Below are 20,183 nucleotides of genomic sequence, written 5' to 3' on the forward strand. Positions count from 1 at the left end.
AGTTTGTGGACCATTAGCATCATGACACATACTAAATTAAGCTATCATGTTATCGGCTTACTCACGTAACTGTTTGACGAGGAACTCTAATAGCTTCAAGTCATGCTTTTTTTTTTGTTTTTGAGGGGTTAAAATCATCCAATGACTTCTCCCGCCTTGGGCGAGACGAGATGGAGTGTCAGACTCTTACTGACTAAAAACCACCCCGTTCCTACTCCTGCTTTTCAAGCCGGAGCCCCGGTAAACCCGCTAGGTAGACCGGCGATTGTAGCGCTGCTACTGACAACTCCTCGTTAAACAGTTAGGTGAGTAAGCCGGTAACATAATTGTTTTTGGGGCTGTTTAAGATTCCAGATAAGTATTTGCGATTGGGATGTTTTGGTGCAGTTTGGTGATGGTGTTTAAGTAAAAATAGCAACGTCACGTCTTTTATCCCTGAAGTGGTAGACAGAGGTGCACATTACGGCACGTAATGTCGCTATACAATGTACACTCACTTTTCACCATTTGTGTTATAAGTCCCATGTAATAGGGGGTGAGTCTAATGCTATATGTATGAATGTTGGTGTTTAAGTGAGTGGTTATTACTGTGTTCTGTGGGTGTGATAGGTTTTGATGTCCATGTTATCGAGTGGTTTTTGGTGGTCATAGCTAATAAATGTTTAGTTGGTGCTGTATTCTAACGATTGAAGGTGCTTTTCCACCAGAGATGTGCTATGCTACGTTGCTGTGGATGCGTTTGGCTTCCACCAATCATATTAATTGGTACACATAACTTAGCACTTGTGGTTTTTTAAAGGAAAAGTGCGTGCTATGGATGGCTTCCCTACTATAGATACATCGCATACTCGAGCTACGCATCTTTCTCGCACAGCTACATAGTATCAATGGAAACGGTCACATAGTTTCACAGCTTAGCTATTACATCTTTGTAGCACATCTCTGGTGGAAAGTACCGTATTGTTATTGCTTGTGATGAAGTTAGTTAGTGATAATTGGTGACCATAGTAATAGGTATTTGTTATTATAAAAGTATAGGTGATAATATATTCTATCTAGCGATTGTGTTATATGATGTAAATTAATAATATAATTACTATGTGGTGTGGTTATTACAATAAATTGGTGAGAAATATTGAAACAGTTTAGTAGTAGAATCAGGTATTTTCGTTTCGGGACATTTATTATATTAATGTTTTACGTATTATTTGGCTACTGCAGTAGTAAATAGGTGTATAATTAGCTCAAATGACGCTCTAGTCCAGTGTTTTGGCTCTACAATCCATTAGAAGATCTCTAAGTCCAATGGTTTAGGCTGTGCATTAATAGATCACTATGACAGTCAGTATCGGCGCATTCCAATAACCTACCTATCGGTAGATTTGCCTACCAGAGGTAGAATTTTGACAAAATGTGGTAAGTCAGTTACATTTGAGTTGTATATGTTTAGATATTCCTAGAAAATCGAAGGCCTCAAGATAATGATCTAAATTTCATATGGACGAAAAGCTTATTAAAAGCAAATTAAAACACTACACTCCCATTTTAAGATATCCATATAATCTATATATTAATACGTGATGCAAAAACTTTATATCCATTTTTACGAAAATTGGGCGGACGTAGGAGCATAAAATTTGGTACACTTATAGTTTATGTGTAGGAGAAGTGCAGAACGCTAATATTTTTCAATAATAATGCTTATAAAGTACATTAAATCAATAAATAAAACATTACACACACATGCATAGTATCTGATCGTATTTGACAAAACGTCAAAATTGACAGACATTGCGATGATATTCTCACGTCTTATATGAATAGAGTTTTATAAAAGAATTTCTTTGAGTTTGAGTTAAATAAAAATTATCCTTGAACGTATGTTAAGTGGTATTGTAAATTAAATCGTATATGGTCGAATTTCGGCCACTAGGCGACCACTAGTATAATTAAGCATACAAAATAACCAAAAACTGCAAACCACATCACCAAAAAATGACAGCAACCACTTAGCAACATAATACATATATCGATCCTATACCAAAACCCGACTTGTTGCCTTCCGATAGCATCTACCCGACAAATCCTAGGCTATTTATACAGGGGTGCTAAATCGCGAGGTTGGTTTAGCACGCAAAGCATGTCAAGGAGACCTGGCTAGTCCTTGTAACAGTTATACTGGTGAAAAAAATGGGACTGTACACCATATTGCCTACTACCGTTATATAAGGGACTGTCGCCTCGAAGTCTGGCTTGCAATTGTTGGTCAGTAGGCCAGCCGGTTGATATCGAGTTGTTCAGTGGCGTTGTAGTTTTAATTTCCCTATGAAATATAATGTCAGGTTTGATCGTTGGTTCAGGGAAAGATTCGCGATTATTTGACGAGGAATTCGACTAGTTTCAAGCTATGCTAGAGGCTCATATTCATGAGCAGTATTCCGCCATACACGAATTACGTGAGTAAGCCGAAAAATATTATAATTAGTATTGTCTCACGAAAGTTATAATATAAACAGGGAAATATTCATTGGGTATCACTGGGATTCTGGATTTGCCAAGGATATTCGATTACCTATGTGTCTTAACCCGTGGTATGAAATGTTGATCTACACAAGATACAATATATGTTTTTATCGTGTCTCACCTGTATATTAATACAGGTAGACAAGAGGTTACAGATCTGCCACCTGGATTTGTCTTTTTTTAGGTGGGATAATCATCTAATGACTTCTCTCGCTTTAAGCGAGGCGAGAGGGAGTGTCAGACTCTTACTGACCACTCCGTTCATACTCCTGCTTTTCGAGCCGGAGCCCCGGTAATCGGCTTGGTACCGTGGTGGAGCCGTTGGTAGCTTCCGAACCCGCACTCTCATGCATGAGAAGCGGGCGTCTTAAACCTCCGGGCCACCACTATATCTCACACTATTTAGTTCCTTAAAAAAACTAGTAATATAGAGCAGTAATGGGGACATCCACAGTCCACACCTCTATGCAAAAAATGTGACCGACAACAGACTATCTATTTATACACGAGACGCGACAAAATTATACACATGACGCGATTCACATATAAATACTTGTATAAAAACATTTTAAAACTATTCAAATAGATCGTGAGATCTCGCTCTCAATAGCGATTTAACAATATTTTTCGCTTATAATAACTTGTAGCAGCGCGACTATCGCCGTGTCGTGGGTCGCGGAATGCTGCTCATGATTATGAACCTCTAGCATGGCTTGAAACTAGTCGAGTTCCTCGTCAAACAGTTACGTGAATAAGCCGATATCATAATACGAATGTTGTGTCAATTATTCATATCAGCAAAAGGACTACACATTTGGCAGAGACCGGGCAGAGAGTGCTCTGATAAACCTGAACCTTTCAGCATAAGCTATGATTGCACAAAGGAGATAGAAATTTTCAATCTAATGATTTTGGATGACTAAAGATTTTGGAGAACTAGAAACCAACGAATTAATCTTTTAGTAAACAATAAATGAGTAACCATTCCTCATGTATTCTATGTAGGTATAATTTTATCTCATGTATACTAGCAGAACAAATCAGAAGGACAATTTTTCAATGAGAATCTTTTGCTCATTTTAACCCTAATTCAACGTCACACCCACTTTTCACCATTAGTAAATCCCATGTAAAAGGGGGTGAACCTATTGCCATATTATTATACTGGTCACAACTCTAGAAATACTTTGCCCGACTCGGGAATCGAACCCAAGATGCCTTGTCGCAATTGCAACCGCTCGATAAACGGGATACCTAGTCACCCTAATTCTTAATAAGACAGCCTAATATTACGCTACCATACTAAAGAAGAACCTATGACCCTGTTCAAAGTATACAAAGAACGGCCTCCCCTACAAGGGGACCCCCTTACATTAATTAAGAATGCGATACGTCACTTTTACGCGACTTACGTGTCATTCATCGTCTCGTACGTCACGCAAGGAATGTGTTTTCATTAATTTCCGTGTCATTAAGGAGTCCCCTTCTTTCTGAAGTCAACAAGGATGAAGCGAGGTTGACTGTCCAGGCGACACACGTACTTAGGTATCGTCATGAGCTAACGTTCGCATGTAAACAGCAGCTCATGTAGTGTAGATGTCCAGTCAACAAGGATGTAGCGAGGTTCACTGTCCAGGCGACACACGTACTTAGGTATCGTCATGAGCTAATGTTCACATGTAAACAGCAGCTCATGTAGTGTCCAAAAATCGTCTCTAGTATAATTTTTGTTACGTCTTTGGGATAAGACAATAGACAAACAATCGATAAAACTAATTGTATTACGATATTTGCGGCGCAACCCTACATGTGTGTCATTAGCGAGATTAGTGATGTAACCACATCTCAAATTGGTTTATCGATAAATACATTTTATTATTATTTTGTCGATAAGATCTTGTTTAGATTATTTTTGTTTGTCTTTTATATGTCCTAACCTTATTTAATTTAAAACGTTTAAGAATATATGTATATTGGATTTTTTTTCTAAAGTTTAGTGAGTAGGTAGTTAACTGGTAATTTAATGAAAATCGACAATAAAAAATCTAAATGATGGTTTGGTTACAACAATTAGCTCCAAAAATAACATAATTTAATAAAAAATACTATGGACTTGTTTTACCATGTCTAGATAGCCAGATAATTTTGAATTAAGCATGTTTTGTATACACTATCTGTGACATAAGTTTATCGGGCATTTATATGAAGGTGGTGAAACAGGCACTATGTCTAAAAATTAACATACCTATTGACATGACGTATTCAAATAATTTTCTTTCACGCTACAACTTGAAAACGACTGTATACAAAGCCGAAACTTTTATCACTCAATTTTAACACACAAAAAAAAATCAAAGGCAAAATCTTCAAACAGGTATAAGTCAAACATCTAAACACCGTTTTAAAGAAGATCATTAATTTGGAATCTAATTTTATCACTTTAATTCACACATCGGCGTCGTATCTACGTCGGGACGTCGCGGCGACGGTTTTAGCAACATGAAACTATGGAGCGTTGGTACCTATGTAGTTATTTTAGATGAATCGTCTTCGACTGAATTCCGTCATAACTTCGACCCATTATTTTCTTTTTTATTACGTTTATGTGTATACTAGATGAGCGTGTGAGTTCGTCCGCTTTTAAATTACATTATTTTGAAAAAAAAGCGTAATTAAACGTATGTTATGTTATGTTGCTTTAAATGTACTGTATATTCACTAATTGTACGTGATTACGGTATTTTATGGTATAAATCGATAAAGGAGTAGACACAAAACCTGATGGTAAGCAATTGGCGCCGTCCAAGGACACCCGTAACACCAGAGGTGTTACAATTGCGTTGCCGGCCTGGGGTTAGGAATTTAAGGGTTGATGTTGATTAAGTAAGATCGGTTATTGAAATCGGCAGTTAGCCACATTTGAAAGTTACCGATGTAACTTTTTGCAGACCTACTACAATCTATCTTTTTGACAAATTTCACCCAGATTCGTCTTTTTTTTTTTTTTTTTTCAGGGGGGAAAATCATCCAATGACTTCTCTCGCCAGGGCAAAGCGAGAGGGAGTGTCAGACTCTTACTGACTAAAAACCACCCCGTTCCTACTCCTGCTTGTCGAGCTGGAGCCCCGGTAAACCCGCTAGGTTGTCCGCAGCTCCGGATTAAGCATCAGCCCTACTGGGCCCCATCTGTGGTGGTCTGATGGCTCTTTGAGGCGCGCGCGGAACGCAACGCGCCGCACACACGGGTCTGGTTCTGGTCGGGCGGCGAGCTACCCTTGCTCGCCGTCCGCAGACCCGCACTTACGGTGGCCGGAGATCGTCACGCGATCCCCGACGCCCGGAGTGTCTTTCGCGTCGGCTGGGGCGTGAGGAAGTTCGTTCCCTCACGCGTCCCGCCTCCTCCTTAACTAGCATGACTGCTTCGCAGAAGGAGGAGACGGCATCCCAGTCCCCCTCGCTCCGCACCATGGCCTGAACCAAAGCCGGACGCGAGAGGTCGCCGTCGCCGATCACTTCCCTGAGGGGCCCAGATTCAGCTAGCCCCTTTTGGCGTAATTAAATAACAAACAAACATACACACATAGAAACAACTGTTATAAAATAAAACGTACGCAGATAGGATTGAAACACAGACGTTATTATTACACGAATTTATAAATATGTCATGTCTGTGTGACGTGTGGATTTTGATATTGTTTTATATGAATTTTTCTGTATGTTTGCTCTAGATCATCTGTCTTCAATGATTCAAGTGGTTTGTAGATTAACTGCTGAATACGACACCAGTTCTAACTGAAAGGAGATAGGGTGTTTTTGTGGCCGTCGATTATTTTTATGGTATAAGCCGATTAACAAACTGACGGAACACCTGATGGTAAGCAATCGCCGCCGCCCATGGACACTTGAAACACCAAAAGTTGTCGGCACTTTGGGAGTTAGGTGAGAAGATTGGGAATACCCCTTCCCAATTGGGCCATAGATTTTCCAATAGGAGAAGAAATGGAGTGATGTTTAGTCAGTGAGTCTGACACTCTCTCTCACCTAACCCAAGGCCGGAGAAGCCACTGGATGATTTTCGACACTCAAAAAATATCTAGGAAAGAATATCTCGGATACTATTACTGAACGAAGAATGTCTTTGAGTAAGTTTAAAAGCTACTAATGTGTGTCAAATACTATTAATTGATATAAAGCATGTGTTGTGGACGTGTGGTGTAGTTTTAGAAGTGAATTGTGGTATAATTTGAATAATGTGCAAGTGAATGTGATAATTTTACTTACAATGTAGAGTATATTCAATTAACTAAAAGTCACGGTTTACACACGTACAATAATGGAGAAAAGCTCTACTAGTTTCGAGTCACAGAGGGACTCTTCACCATGAGCAGCGTGCGCAGACGCGGCAACGTCGCGCAGCCTACTGCTTCATTAATATACGTAAGTCTTGTAAACCGTGATTTTAGTTAATTCACTATGTCTCGCGATAGTTATTATAAAAGTATATTCAATAGAACAAGTGGAGCTATATTTAAGACCAAAGGGTTCCAAAAATTAGAAAGTACAAAATGTAGTCTTTTGTTATTAAAATTATGTCAATTGATACCATTTTTGAGACACATTGTTACACAAAATCCTAGTGTGCCCTACTTAAAGATAAGTTTAAAACTCAATGGGCGTAGGTAATGGAATAAATAAGTGAATCATACTTACCGTTGAACTAGATCTATGGTACACCAAAAATACAAAAACAAACATCAGCTTTTGATGTTAAAACAGTTTTATTTTGAAAACTGTCTAACATTATATCGAATCACACCTGTCTAACCATTTGGAAGTCTTCAACTGGTAAAAAAAAAACAGGAAAGAAGTGAATTTTCTGAGAAAAACGGTTTTTGAAGTATTTTCCAAATGGATTTTGACAGGATTTAAGATTTTTTTTTTTTTTAAATTCTAGTGATTGCTACATATTTTTAAAGCTTCTACTAAAGATTATGTTGGATAGTTCGATTCAATTTCTAATAATAATATCGTTCAAAATGTCTACTTTTAGACCACAATAGGAAAATAATCATTTTAAATAAAATAATGACCTAAGTAATATTTTTTTTTGTGTATTGAACCGAATTAAATGTCCAACTACAGTTTTTGTACAGAAATTAGAATAAAATTTAGGATTTCATGAAAAGAATGAAAAGTTTAATGCATTAGAAACACAGAAAAACATTAAAAGCATACAATATTGAAACTACACACACTCATACAACTACAAAAGAAAAATATAAATGTGAAAATAATAAATATAATCCAATATTACATACTTCTCTAATAATTATTTACTTACATTTTTATTTTATTTAATTAAAATGATTAGCTGTTAAATGTTACTTATTGCCATTTTAAAAAAACTTGTAACAGAACGAAAAAAGTAGGAAAATAAAATAGGTACAACAAAATAAGCTGAAGTATACATTACTTATGATTTTACTTTGTGACAAAACAACGAATTCCGCTCAATTTTTTAGCCAATCCAGTCTAAGACAGTAATAAGTATTGTATTTGTAAAAAAATAATACATTTCATCGATTTTTATGTAGGTAAGCATAAAAGCTGGCGAATATACGTAGCTTTTATGAGCTTTTTTATTTTATTTCTGTAAAAGCCTAAAAGCTCATGAGATATCATTTTTCTTATTAAAAAGAAAATAAAAAGTAATTAGTACTTACTCTGGCATTCGGCTTGTACAAGGGGGCTCAGACTTAGAGCCCATAATGCTGAAAATCCATGCTTGAATTAGTAAAAAAGAAAAAATATATAAGAAAAACAAAAAAACACTACACAGTTATCTAAATAGAAGGAGTTACACAGTAAAAAGATTTTGTTTATCCTGTAAATAACTGAATTAAAATAAATATAAACTAAAATAAAGAATAAATAAAACAATTTTCTCGATTTTTTCATGTCAGTAGACTGGTTGGCATGAACGATATAAAAAAAAAAAACAAATATACCTAACTGTCATTTTTGACAGCAATGTCAAGCGGCCATCTTTAATTTAAAATCATAATTTGATAATATAATCTGTTAAAAATCAGTTATTCACAGGATGGAAAATGTTTGAGTGTATTTTTTTGTTAAAATTTAAAATTTTAATATTTATTAATTCGTCTAGATTTGTGACTAAAAATAATTATGACATGCAATTATTGCATTCCTCAATTCCAACATTTAAACACGCATTCCCGTGGGCACTCAAACACAATACATTTATCGAGATGCGAAAATATCGATAATTTCCCATCACTAGTGCATGTTTTGACGGTTGTATGTCAAGGTACGACGAAAAATTTCAACAATACATATTTTATTTTGTTTACGGAAATAGTAAATATTATTTATACATTATTATGTAGGTTCAGCTAATATCTATTCGAAAAAAATAGGAAAGAAAGAAAATATAGTTTTTTAAGTTTAATTTTAAAACTAAGAATACACATCACAAGCTTTCTAAACTTTAAAAACCGAGTATAAAATAAAAAAAAATCTATTCCAAACTATTAACCTCGACAACCGACAACAAAAATAGTGAGGTGACACGAAATATCGATATTTCCGCAGCTGTGGACACGACACAGAGCTAACAACGGGTACGCTATGGTACACAACACTGGTCACAGGGCGCCAGCCGGCAGTCTATGGACATATTACCGGTTCGAATACACGAGTTGGACTTCACTTGATCCACTCCGAACCAGGACATCAGCAAAACTGGAACAGAAATTTAAGATTTAATACATTTTAATACAAGCTGATTGAGTGGAACACATTTTTCACCACCTAGTTTAAGTTTAAGTTTCTAGTCCTTTACAGATTAGTAGTACTTTTAGACCATCTTGATTAGAAACTTATTTTCCAGCACCCCGGGTACAATTTCAAGGTCAAAACCTAATACTAATTTCCTCAATGCGGAAATCATTTATTTATACCTATCAAGTGTGGGAGAGCCATGCTTCGTCTCTGCTGGGACGGCTCGATCGGAGTGATACAACGGCCGAGCAGAAAACCGACGTGAAACAAGTAACAACGCTTGGGTTGTGTTTCGTTGTGTAAGTGAGTTTACCGGAGGCCCAATTCTCCCCCTCGAAATCTTCCTAATCCCCCATTACCCAGCAACCGTTAAATTCCTAGCCCCCAAACGGCCGGCAACGCACTTGTAGCGCCTCTAGGGTTTCAAGAGGCGGGCGGCGGTGATTGCTTACCATCAGGTGACACGTCTACTCGTTTACCGGCGTGTGCGGGCCTCGGAGCTCGCAGCAATAAAAAAACCTAGGGATGGCTGTTTCGGTGGGTGTAGTTTTTCATTTCTTCAGTTTCACAGAATGATTTAAATATACAATAGGAACAACAATGGATCACATTAAATAAATGAGTCATAGATCCAAGCGGGAATCAAACCAGAGTACACAGTACACCAACCATACATACAGTTAAGTTTTAAAACAACCCAAGGATTCAAACCCACTAAAAGACACTAGAGGGACTCTGCCGAACTCGTAAAATACCACAATTTATTATCAGATCATTCGAATAAACATAAGTTTGACCGTATTGCAGGGGGCAAGGTATATTACTCGTAAAATGTGGTACACCTCTGCTCAACCCCCGTGGGATGAGGGCGTGATGTTGTAAATGTTATTTATTATGAAGGAACCATCTCGCGACCTCAACTCGGGTCGTTTTGGGAGTTCAGACCTTATGGGATCTAAGAAACTACGTATATTACTAGCTTTTACAAGAGGTTTTGACTGTGTTTCCGTGGGATAAAAAGTATGTCTATATGTTATTCCAATCTAGAGCTGCGGACTACCTAGCGAGTTTACCAGGGCTCTGGCTCGAAAAGCAGGAGTAGGAACGTGGTGGTTTTTAGTCAGTAAGAGTCTGACACTCCTTCTCACCTCGCCCAAGGCGGGAGAAGTCATTGGATGATTTTCACCCTTAAAAAAAATCTTATTTCACACACTTATTTCAGATCATTTCCAAATCCTTTCATCCCGATCACTTCAGTCGTTTGTCGTGATGAAGTAACAAATATACCGTTCTGGCTTATAAAAGGTAGAAAAAAAGCACAAACTCACACACTCACAAACTTTCGCATTTATAATATTAGTAGTATAATAACCATAATATATTTTATATAATGGCAACTTTAAGTAGATATTATAATATATGGACGCTATTGCAAACCGCATAACGTTGGGATATGGCGGGCAGCCAAGTATGGAAGATTGGAAAAAGTAATTTAGTATTATAATAAGCATAAAGTTTAAGAAAGTAGTCAATGAGGACAGTAGAGTAGGATTGCATCCCAGTCGCCGTAGGAGACACTCCGGGCGTCGGGGATCGCGCGATGATCTCCGGCCACCGTAAGTGCGGGCCTGCGGACGGCGAGCAAGGGTAGTTCGCCGCCGCCGATCAACCCAGAGATTTTGGAATGGACTGATAATTAATTTTGTTGTCCTCAAGGTTATTTATCTCTTTTACTGAATCTTAGTGTTACATTGTTCTCACATAGTTGAAGCAATCGAAACAATGTAACCAAGTATTGTATTGTGAATCTGATTGAAAAAGAGTAACCTATGGAGTTTGTTGCTCGTTCTTCTCCATAGGAATCTACACTTTGGAACGAGCAAATAGAGCAACTAGAGGACTGACCGAAAGACTGATATTGATTTTATTTTTTTAAGTATATAAGTATTTAATGGGTCGACGTTGTCCGCTATCTCACCTGATGGTAAGTGATGATGCGGCCTACGATGGAGCACGTCTGCCCATAAGCAACCTATTCACTCGGGCTTTGAAGACACCCAGGTTATACCCATCAGGAAACACAGACTCCGGCAAGGAGTTCCACTCCCTAGCAGTTCGCACAAGGAAGCTTGAAGCGATTGTTATCTATACATATAATAATTATTAATATACCTATTTGCTTTGACGTTCAAAAGTGCGTTCAAATATTTGAAATAAATAATTTTGACTTTGACTTTGGAGAGATTCCTACTGGTAAATACTATACTAAAACCTAATTTTCAAAAGACCAGAATACAGTCGAAGTCATGGACAATCCCTAGTTTCATATGTGGGTACACATTTGACGTCATTGCTGAATAAATATAGGTGTTTAATGTGCCAATAGCGGCGACTCTGCCAGAACTAAATATTAATTCAAGATCCCCTTTACTGTTATACATTTTATGATAGTCCGGGTAAAGTGGGTTAGTTGCGTGTTATTTCCTTACTTTTATTAATAACTAGGTTTAGGTACGATCGGTGTTTCATTCTAGTCAAATATAATATTATAAATGGGAATTTCAGTTGCACATCATGTATCCAAACCCAAAACGAGGGAAGAAAGGGAACAAGTGTGGGAGAGCCATGCTTCGGCACTGCAGGGCCGGCTCGACCGGAGTGATACCACGACCTCACAGAAAACCGACGTGAAACAACGCTTGCGTTGTGTGAGTGAGGTTACCGGAGGCCCAATGACAACCCTCTTCAATCTTCCAAATCCCCGATTCCCCAACGACCCTTAAATTTCTAATCCCCAAAAGAAACAATAAATATTTTTTTGATCCTACAAATATTTTCAACAGGAAACGAATCTGTTGCACAGCAGCCGATTTACCAAGAGTTGCATCCAAAGACGGTTTACATTTTTTTATGTTGACGGGGGGAATGGGACTACAAAATTATGTATGTAGTGGTGTATGTAGGGGTGGCGCCCTCTGTAAACTGGCGCCCTAGTTAGCCTTAAGAATAAATCGGCTCTGGCTGCGTCAATCGTATAGTCATAAAAGTAATATATAATGAATATTAAGCTAGCAAGTTCCTTCATCTTCATGAAACAAACTCTCCACTTCGCAGGTGTCACGCGGGACTTTAATTATGAAGGAAACACTCCGAGGACGCGACACGTCGCCATCTTACATATGTCAATAATAAAGTGACGTTTTAATTACAAAATGGCGACGAAAGCCCGCGAAAGTGTTTAAAAATCAAAGGAGAAAGTGCTTCGAGATTTAAAGTCTTTGGATTAGTAAAATAAAACATAACCTCACGCCTGTTTCCCTTAGGGGTAGGCAGAGACTATGGACCAATTGCTACGAATCTTAGATATTATGTACCTCATTCGCTTCATCAACAGTCATCGGTCTTTTCATGCATGCTTGTCGGTTAACTGTCGTGTAGAAGAACGCAGGTGATGCGGTGCGGCGGTTCCAGATCTACTAATCCGGTTTGAATAATTATTTTTGTGTTGGAACTATCCAACAAGCATTTATTGAGGAAGGCTACAGGTTATTAAACATCACACTACGATCAGACGAGCAGAGCGGATGAAACTGCTCAAGCGTCGCTAGTTAATAAATTATACGGAATCTGGAATTGTGCCCGGCATAATTATGACAATAATATTAAAACAACTGAATTCAACTGACTGTCTTTACGTCAACAACAAGTCTTTGCGTCTAATATGACGTACAAATGACATAAGTGACGAACAGTGTTGCCATTGTCCAATTACATACAAATCAAACTGTTTGTCCGTCTGTCAGTTGTCACGGTCAAACCGCTGAGCCTATTGTGATGGGATTGGTCGCGCTGATAGATTTTTAAAGACTGAACAAGGACAAACGAGAATTGTTGTGAGAAAAATCTGGTGTGTGGCTATATTTTTAAAATCAGTGTTGGGTATTTAACCGACTTCGAAAAAAGGAGGTTCTCATTTTGATGCGTTTTTCAGTGCAGTTTAAAAGGTTTTAGGTATATTACCCGATTCAAAAAATTGAGGATCGCAAACATAAGAAAGCGGTTCCCTGTTTTAAAAAATAACTTTTATTTCATATTTTTTTATTACGTAGGGCAGCAAACGAGCAGAAGGATCACTTGATGGTGAGCAATTAACGCCGCCCATGGACACCCACACAGTGCCGGCGTAGGGGCCAATGACACCCCGGGCGAAAATATTGTGGCGCCCACTTGAGGGAAGCAATATCAAGTGTTAGTAGTAGTTTTTCATTTTATTGGCGACCCCCAGACTTTGTCGCCCTGGGCCATCGGCCCATGTCGCCCCCCTAACGCCGGCACTGCACCCACAACACCAGAGAAGTTACTAGTGCGTTACCGGTCTTTTGAGGATTTGGGGACTGGGGAGGAGAATGGGGCCTTCGGTCACATCACTCTCCACCACAGATGAGGCCCAGTAGGGCTGAAGCCCGAATCGGAGCTGCAGACTACCTAGCAGGTTTACCGGTACTCTGGCTCAAAAAGCAGGAGTAAGAAGGGGGTTGATTTTTAGTCAGTAAGTGTCTGACACTCCCTCTCGCCTTGCCCTAGGCGAAAAATGTCATTGGACTATTTTCCCCTCTTAAAAAAATGTCACCTCACTCACGCTGTGGAACACAACGCTTTGGTTTTCTGTGAGGCCGTACTATCAGTCTGGTCGAGCCGTCCCAACCGTACCAAAGCATGGCTCTTTTACGCTAAAAATAAATATAACTAGTATGAAAACTAATTAAACAGCTATTTCGACGATACAAAGGGAGTTTACAAGTCTGCTCTCTATCAATCTCGTCATTAAAAACCTGTAAACTAATATAAAAGTATTTTTCAGGCTTTTAATGTATCGTAAACTTCAATGTAGTGGGCAACATGCGTAGATTTATGATTCTACATAGTTTACCGTACTTCTTGTAGATTTTATTTACGTTTTAAATCCCTGTTCGAGCTTTAGGTTTTTTTATGGTATAAGCCGGTAAACGAGCTGACGGATCACCTGATGGTAAGCAATCACCGCCGCCTATGGGCACCCAAGTGCGTTGCTGGCCTTTTGGGGGTTGGGAATTTAAGAGTTGTTGGGGAATTGGGGATTGGGAAGGGGTAATTGGGTCTTCGGTAACCTCACTCACACAACGAACGCTTTGATTCACGTCGGTTTTCTGTTAAGCCGTGGTATCACCCTGGTCTAACTGGGCCAGCAGTGCCGAAACATGGCTCGTGGTATATCAATCGTGGTTTGTAAACAAACATACAAGTTCACATACACACCCACGACACAGGACAAAATCCTGAGGATAATGCACTTCCCTGTCTACATCTTTTGTTTAAAAGGAACTATATTAAATCGCATAAGATTACCGGACATGTTCAATTTATAAGTGCATTAAATGCAATTCTCAACCGCCTACTGTCGCTGACTTTGCGGTCAATGATTCATATCCCGTGTGGGCCAAACTTAACAATGTATGCACAATGCACTTGTAAAACTTTTCCCTTTGAGACTGGCTCGTTGGTTGGGTTTGATTCTTGGTTTACACAAAATATTTATCAATGGTTTCTTTTCTATTTTTAAATTTGCGTTGCTTACGTTGTGTTTTGTTGTGTGAGTGAGGTTACCGGAGGCCCAATTAACACTCTTCCCAATCCCGAATTTAACCCGAACCCGTACCAAACCCTTAAATGCCTAACCCCTAAAAAGCTGGCAACGCACTTGTAACGCGTCTGACGTTTCGTGATTATGGGCGGCGGTGATTGCTTACCAAAAAACCTTAAATAAAGTTTGAAATCGATTTTTAAGATAGGTCGTACACATTTGAACTCCAACAAGTAGTACCCACCTGTTTGGTTTCAACCACCAACGGACTGACACCTGTCTTTGTAGCATTTACAATACGTAGGAACAGGGAACATTATTGTAACAATTAAGGGTTATAGATTGAATAGGAACATCCAGGTAGCTGCCGTTTGCCGCCACACAAGTTTCAAGTGTGGGAGAGCCAGGCTCGACCGGAGTGATACCACGGCCTCACAGAAAACCGACGTGAAACAACGTTTGCGTTGTGTTTCGTTGTGTGAGTGAGGTTACCGGAGGCCCAATTCCCTCCTTCCCAATCTTTCCAATCCCCGATTGCCAACAACCCTTAAATTCCTAACCCCTAAAAGGCCGGCAACGCACTTGTAATGCCTCTGGTGTTTCATGTGTCCATGAGCGGCGGCGATTGCTTACCATCAGGTGATCCGTCTGCTCGTTTACCGGCTTAAAAAACACAATGTGTGTTAATCGGGTATCCGACACCCACGACAAGACTAACAATAGTAACACACATATTCTATCTACACTTCACACAGGTAAACTACTATTCAACACACTCCAAGTTACAAAAATAGTCTACGTAGTCTACAAATAGTGTATTTCAGCCGCGTTCGTTGTCTACCATCTATTTCCGTGCATGTTGACAACCAGCTTGTTTCATAAAAAAATGTTAATCGGGTATCCGACACCCACGACAAGACTAACAATAGTAACACATATTCTATCTACACTACACATAGTTAAACTACTATTCAACACACTCCAAGTTACAAAAATAGTCTACGTAGTCTACAAATAGTGTATTTCAGCCGCGTTCATTGTCTTCCATCTATTTCCGTGCATGTTGACACTACACGGCAGAGGTCGCTAGGGTCGGGTCAAGCTGTCACTTCTTAAGGTGTAGAAATGGAGCGGTCAGCTTATGCAAGACTTTAGTTACCGTAAAACGGGGTGAATAGAAATAAATCAGGGGTGAATAGGAACAACAATTTGTTGTGTTTTCACGTAATTTAGAACTGTTTACACTATTTAAATATTTTTTATTAATTCCAAAAAAAAACCAAAAATGCTCTATTTAAACCAAAAACATGAAATCAAACTAATAATCCTAAAAAAAAATTCTATTCGCCCCCTGAGTTTCTATTCATCTCATTTTACCGTTAGTGAGATTTTCTTTGTATAGGGGGACGCTGTTGATTTATTTGTTTTAGGTTAGTTTTTAGTAGGTTTTTTGGAGAGGTAGGTAGAGGTACATTGACTGCACGGCTTGTTGGCGCGGCTGCCACGAAGTGTGTAGTAGTTTTGATTCCCGAATAGAGCAACTCTTTGTGTGATCCACAAATTGTTGTTTCAGGTTTGGGTGTCATGTTTGAAAACGCACCCACGACACAGGACAAAATCATAGTGTGGGTCAACGTTTTTTTTTTAATGTATAAGTCTCATATAAATAATAGCGATAACAATTTTTCGTGCTGTTACCGAGAATTAAAAAAATATATAGAAATATTTCTAGTTTTTTTTTGTTACAGAGAATTAAAAAAATACATAGAAATTTTTAGTTTTTTTTTGCCCGACCCAGGAATTGAATCTGCCTCTGATGCCCGGCAAAAACGCTTACGAACCCTGGACACTCCACTAACGACACAGTTAAAAGTTTTACTCAATTTATGCATAAATATTTTTCGGGGTAATTTTTATTATAAATTGGTAACGCCGACAATAGTGTCAAAATAGTTTAAAAAATTATTAAATAAAAAAGGATTTATGAGTGTTTTAGTTTCTTTTTTTTCAATTTATAATTATAACTTCACGATTTTAAAACTCCGAGGTACCCAGAGATTTGAATTTTATTTACATTTCAATGTAATCAATCTAGGCTTTCTAATTTAGCCTAAAAATATTTTAAGTGTGGGAGGAAAACCGACGTGAAATCGTGTCCCCGATTTCCCAACCACCCTTAAATTCCTAACTTCCAAAAGGCCGGCAACGCACTTGTTCGGGCGACGGCGATTGCTTACCATCAGGCGATACGTTAGCTTATTTACCGGCTTATACCATAAAAAAACCAAGTCACTCGTCACTGAGATTAACAATGAGACGTCCTCTTCCATTCGCGCCTATCAGAATGTGATGTCGTTCATTTCCTTTCCTTTCACATCACTTTTAAACAATCCATGTCTCTCATGTCTCTTTGTCTATGACGCCCTCGCTCCGGTTAATCGTGAGATTCATAAAGCCTCGAAGTACTGGCCTCGGCTGTTTCATAAAATGATATTTTTTGACAATACTATTAGCAATTTAATTCGATAGTGATTCGATTTTTTTAAGGGTTGTAGTTTTAACCTAGTCTAGTAAATCGATCCTTTTTTCCCAAAATTTGTTAAATAAAATTATTTGATAGAATTTTACTAAAACCCACGAATTAGTAATTACGAAAAACATACATAACCTCACGCCCGTCTCATGGGGGTAGGCAGAGACAATGGAACGCCAATTGCTACGAATCTTACACACCTCTTTCGCTTCATCAACAGTCATCAGACTTTTCATGCATGCTCGTCGGTTAAAGGTACTTTTAATTTGGCCCTTCTTTAATATATCGCCAATCTGGTCTCTATATTATGTTAAGAAAAGTGCTGATGAAAAAAATAATGGTAAGGTAATAAAGGAAAGAGTTGGAGGAGGCCTTTGCCCTAAGGCACACCGAACTGAGATACCTATTGTAAATTAATGTAGACTCTGTTTTAACTTATTTTTAATGTGAAAACTTGTCAAAAGTTCGAAAATAAAGGCTTTTAATTTTTTATGTTTAATGGGCCGACGTTTGGCCGCTATCTCGCCTGATGGTAAGTGATGATGCGGCCTACGGTGGAGCACGTCTGCCCATAAGCAATCTATTCACTTGGGCTTTGAAGACACCCAGGTTATACCCATCAGTAAACACAGACTTTATTAATATTATTATGTTTGTTCTTTACATATCATGGGACCACAGGGTCCCGGACCTTTGGAAGGCGTACGAGGGGCCGAAGCCAACTCGCAGAGGCCCGTTGAACAATTTGAATCTTAATGTAATATTATTATAAGGTAACAAATCACATCTCACCTGGTACAGGAAATATCCAGCGCATTTTTTCCCAATTTCTTCCTTCCTTCTTGCTAACTGAATTTCAGCTTAATCTCCTTGTCATTTCCACTTTGATATTTACTTAAATTTAATTATATTATTACTATATTAACTAGATGCGAATATAAAACAGAATATGTATGTTTTAAACCAAGAAATGTATTGAACTGAATATCGGGGGAAAGGCCACACAAATACGTGCATAAATAAGATAAAATAATATGATAAAGTTATAATATACTATATGTGTTATAATTACGATAAGTTAGGTACCTATTTAGTAAATTAGCTCGGTCTGTAGGTACTAACACGACATTTTAATTGGAACCTTAATTTAACACAGCGGTGTGTTGTTATCGAATATTTTTTTATGATAATGCTTTTCGAAAACTGTTTTTAAAGTGCGCTAAATTCTTACAGTGCCTGATATTGTGAATTATTTAACCTTATATGTTTTAAGATTAGTTCTTGTGTTTGTCTGTGTAAATAACGCATTATGTTAAATAAAAACTTACGAAAAACTACTTAGAAGAAGCGTAATTAATGAAAAGCTAAATCCCGGTTCTAGAGAATCACTTGTAAATATACGAGCGCCATCTATTGGATACAGAAACAACTAGAGAACAATTTAAGTTTATTTCTAATTCTCATTACGGAACGCCACTAATTCATTTGAAAAAATCTAAATTTTAACAATAAATTGGCGGGAACTGTTGTAATTTATTATCATTGTACGTGCTTTCGTGATTTACAACCACTGCAGAGTTTTAATATCGTTAAATTCCGTTATTTACGTAAGACTGTGGCCATAAAGCTTCATACAATTTTATTTATTGGGTTGTATACTAAGAATTTATTGTTGAAATGCGTATTTTGCCGCAGTAGCTATTACCATTGTGACATTAGTGTGTTTAACGTAAAAAATTCTAACGACAGCACGCGGCACAATGCGCGCACATTATTGATTTTACGTACCGCTACATTCCACGATTATTATTTACCGAAAACACTGTTTCATAATTCATTTTTATTTATCACATTACCACATTGAAACTGACTTTGTATGCACTCGTTTCTATTACCTTTGCAACCACGAATATAAAACCAAAAATATAGTGTCAACAAAGGTGAAAAAAACAGATAAATATAATTTTTCACAAGGAATTTTGGTGTGTCTTAACAGAATATTCAACAAATATATTAATTAATAATTTTTTACCTACCAATTAACATTATGATATACGTTTAACGTGAAAAAATAAACACTAATTCACTGTTACCTACACAACTTGTGTTATAAATATGGTTTAATCATAATTAAATATATTGTTTTGTTCTTATTTTTCTTTTATAACGTTATTTTGCGTGTATGCAGCGATTTTAATCCCATTTTACGAGGGTGACGGACACGCCGACTAGACAGCGCGCGGCGGCTCACTGGCGGGGCTGCCAGACTAAACACAAAGTTACGCAACGCGATCAAAATGTACTAGGTAAGTAGGTCTGCATCGAAATTGTAACAATTTTGCGAAAAATACGCGGTTTAGTGACATAATTGTGTCCTTTTCAACGTATTTGGAACGATTTGGTACATTTTTCATGTGGTTTTTAGTAGCAGAAATGTACGTGAAGCGTTGTTTTGCCGCATTATGATTAAATAATTAATTCAGGATAGAGTTGGTGCTGTATCGTTTCGTTCGAACCTTGAACAAGCAATTCCCTTAATGATCGCGATGCAGTGGTCTTTAGAGCTATTTTTGAAATAGCTTTATGTTAGTATTAGAATAGATCACGCTTAAAATAACATTAAAGCAAACGCTGATAATTTTAAAACACTCTAAAGAGAGTCTAGAGCGAGAAAGTAAACAAAGGTTAATGTGCTATGGTATA

At 37.9% G+C, this 20,183-nt stretch overlaps 1 protein-coding gene and 1 long non-coding RNA gene across 9 annotated transcripts in view; one reads left to right on the top strand and one right to left on the bottom strand.

Moving 5' to 3' along the window:
• The window catches only part of LOC118279618 (protein quiver), a 28,298-nt gene extending 8,554 nt beyond the window's left edge, over positions 1 to 19,744 (bottom strand). Inside the window, exons 1-4 of one of the 8 annotated variants that reach the window (XM_035599265.2) lie at positions 19,578 to 19,744; positions 18,273 to 18,374; positions 9,229 to 9,288; positions 8,247 to 8,294 (exon numbers count right to left, since the gene is read on the bottom strand). In XM_035599265.2, the coding sequence (XP_035455158.1) occupies positions 8,247 to 8,294; positions 9,229 to 9,288; positions 18,273 to 18,297 (133 nt within the window). In that variant the 5' untranslated portion in view covers positions 18,298 to 18,374; positions 19,578 to 19,744. Of the gene's footprint in view, positions 1 to 8,246; positions 8,295 to 9,228; positions 9,289 to 18,272; positions 19,260 to 19,516 lie in introns of those variants that run through there. The other 7 variants (XM_035599261.2, XM_035599264.2, XM_035599262.2 and 4 more) reach the window with 7 other exon arrangements.
• On the top strand, positions 3 to 4,858 carry LOC126912137 (uncharacterized). The gene is made up of 2 exons (XR_007706782.1): positions 3 to 4,068; positions 4,177 to 4,858. It is a non-coding gene; the product is annotated as an uncharacterized LOC126912137 (long non-coding RNA).
• Positions 19,745 to 20,183: the final 439 nt, after the last annotated feature.

The sequence above is a fragment of the Spodoptera frugiperda genome, chromosome 22 (assembly GCF_023101765.2).
Source record: "Spodoptera frugiperda isolate SF20-4 chromosome 22, AGI-APGP_CSIRO_Sfru_2.0, whole genome shotgun sequence".
NCBI classification, from domain to species: domain Eukaryota; kingdom Metazoa; phylum Arthropoda; class Insecta; order Lepidoptera; family Noctuidae; genus Spodoptera; species Spodoptera frugiperda.